This window comes from Sinocyclocheilus rhinocerous, unplaced genomic scaffold (assembly GCF_001515625.1).
Source record: "Sinocyclocheilus rhinocerous isolate Xijiao unplaced genomic scaffold, SAMN03320098_v1.1 scaffold1427, whole genome shotgun sequence".
NCBI lineage: Eukaryota > Metazoa > Chordata > Actinopteri > Cypriniformes > Cyprinidae > Sinocyclocheilus > Sinocyclocheilus rhinocerous.
Window position 1 is genome coordinate 915,114 of NW_015632469.1, and position 3,038 is coordinate 918,151.

Genomic DNA, 3,038 nt, shown 5'->3' on the forward strand with positions numbered 1-3,038 from the left:
AACTTTTGACCAGTCATGTACATGAAAAACTTAATTTTAAAATGCTATAATATTTCACAATATTACAGTTTTACTCTATTTTTGATCAAATTAACGCAGCCTTGGAGAGCAGTAGAGACTTCTTTCAAAAACATAAAAGATATAATAATGAAAATAGACCGGTAATGCATGGTCTAAAATGCAACTGCCACCTTTTGCGGCGTGATTGCAAAAAAGGCAGAATATTCACTTGGAATTGCTATGTATATGCAATTGTAACTAGGGATGCACGATATTATCGGACCAATATCGGAATCGGCCGATAATGGCTTTACATGTAAATATCGGCATCGGCCCGATATGAAAAATTATGCCGATATGTCTTGCCGATAAGAGGAATACATTAACTCACATGTGCTCAGGGTGTGCTAGCGATTAGATCACGTCAACAGTGAGGCTCATTCTTGAAGCAAAGTTTTGCCTGAATTATGATTAGATTCTCTGTTTTGGATCGCTGCATTTAAACTGAGAAAGCACGTACAGAATGACGCGTTTGGTGTGTGATAGAGTCAACAGTAACAGTAGAAGGAAATGTATTGGTATCGGCTATCGGCCAAAATGAAAAATATCGGCATATCAGATATCGGCAAAAATCCAATATCGTGCATCCCTAATTGTAACAGTAAGATCGTCATTGGAATGTAATGATTATAATTGAATGTAATATGCAATTGTAACATTTATCTTTATCAGCACTATGAAAGTGAACATCAGGCACAACAATACAACCATGGATATCTATAGGTACAATATGTCATATGACTTAATTTTAAACACTTTATTTTTCACAGTCCAAACTACCACACGAAAACAGACTATTCAAAGCTACCCACTTGAGAAAGCTTCTTTAAAAAGCAGGACAAAAATGTCTCAGTGTGGACAAAAGTCAAAATGTCTCCAGGTTACTGTGAATGTAGCCCCAAACTTCCCAAACACACTTTCTCAGAAGCTTCCAGCAATCCACGAAGCATGTTCAGCTAAACTCTGCAGGATAGCGGTCGGGCAGGAGCAGAGGAATAGGCATTTGCAACAGGTTTAATAAACTCACATCTACACATACTCACCAGGCTTCAAGGTCTGAGTATATCCCAGGCCGACGAGGCTAGAGTTATTCACTTTGGCCTGTACGACAGACAAAACATGTTTGACTGCAAAAGTCACTGAAGACAAATATAATAGCACTAGAATGCAGGTCCTTCAGATAGCATGGGCTTATATTTAATGAGCAGCTGAACATCATGAAGAGACCTGGCTTTTCATAACAGAGCATGCTTCACATCATCTCATCCAGACTCTTGTCATTTTTAGGCTACATTCACACTAGGTATGTTTACGGGCATTGATGTGCTGATCGGAATGAATCCAATCCAATTTCAGATTCTGAAGGTTCTGCTTAAATGAACCCTAAATGTTGCAATCTGAATCGGATTCTGTTTAAATGTGCATTACATGTATTACTGTTGTTATGATTATTCATGAGATGACACATTACAAGGTTTTTTTATTAGTGTGCATTATAATGCATGAAGAATACCCTTTATGATGCATTATAAAGGCAGGCTTTACCTGGTGTTTCAATGCATCATATTATTGTGCATCATGTTACAATGCATCACAAATAAGTACGTATTATAATGTTACATTGTAACTGTTGCTATGATTATTTATCAGATGATACAACATATTATAAGGCTGTAATAAGGCATTATGCATGGATTAAGAATACCCTTATAATGTATAATAAATACTGGTTTCATAGAAAGGGTTACCACTTACATAGGGCATCTTGAATTTCGGGTTCAATTCTGATTGCATTCTGCTAGGCTACATCACACTGTGAAAGCGTGACATTCACTCTTGTTAATTTCATATGTACAAATATAAAGGTTTGGTGCAACCGGTCATCATTATGCCAGGAGGTGCCAAAAAATGACTGCCTTGATCAGTGAAAAATGTTGCAAAAAATAAATAAATAAATAAAAGTGGCAATGCTAACTTCACACGTACCGAGAAGGAAGCATCGGCATCGATCTGATACTTGGCCGCGATGCCAAAGCGGGTGTTGCTGTTGCCAGTGGTCCAGGCCAGGTTGACCGCCGTCTCCAGGTTATCGTTCACTTTCTGGTAAATGGAGCCACCGAATTCTGTTCCATCATTCCTGTGATTTGAAAACACATCGCGACATATTTTGATCAATAAAATGCTCTGGAATGCATAAAGTACACAGAAATTTCTCTAGGTGATCATTTGTTTTGAACAATGAATTTCACTAAATCACATAACCGCAAAACAACATTTTGACTATACTTCCGATTCCTAAGGATATTTCCATTTTAATCCGCAAAAGGGAAAACATAGACAGGGTTTCCACACTGACAGATATATTTATCACTTAATTTTGTTCAGAGTCTCAGAAAACAAGACCTCATATCTTTAGTTTGCATCTCAAATAAAAGTAGGACGTTTTATGGCAATTTTATAGATACGTTGTGCGAAAATTTCGGACTCAGTGTGCAATGCAAAAACCACAACACTGAATGCAAGTCTGTTATCAGCTGATACAGTGTTAATACAGCGCTTGTTTAACTAGAGCTGCACGACTAATCAAAAGAAAACTGAAAACGCGATATGGCTTGGTGTGATTATCAAATCATACACGTGTATTTCTGAGTGAAGCGCAGCACTGTTTTTATTTACACATCAGCAGCTCATGATCCGCCGGTGTTTTCAGCGTCTCAGTTCAATGTAAATGATCCACATGAACTCCATCTGCTGAGTCACTTTAACATGCATTTGGAAACTAAACATGCACCAATCTTCTTCTAAAATGAGAGGCGCTTATCAATGAAAGAGAGGCTTTAAGGGCTCCGGCTAGGGCTGTCGCGGTGAGGGAATTTCCCTTGCGGTAATTTTGAGTGGCTCAATAGCGCGGTATGCGGTATTACCGCCATATATATATATATATATATATATATAATTTGTGTGTGTATGTGTTACGA

General features: G+C 37.8%; 1 protein-coding gene across 1 annotated transcript in view; it reads right to left on the reverse strand.

Moving 5' to 3' along the window:
• LOC107742456 (voltage-dependent anion-selective channel protein 1) overlaps positions 1-3,038 on the reverse strand; it is a 17,550-nt gene that overhangs the window by 4,761 nt on the left and 9,751 nt on the right. The window contains exons 6-7 of the mRNA XM_016555421.1: positions 2,047-2,197; positions 1,104-1,161 (exon numbers count right to left, since the gene is read on the reverse strand). Coding sequence (XP_016410907.1) covers positions 1,104-1,161; positions 2,047-2,197 — 209 coding nt within the window. The remainder of the gene's footprint in view (positions 1-1,103; positions 1,162-2,046; positions 2,198-3,038) is intronic.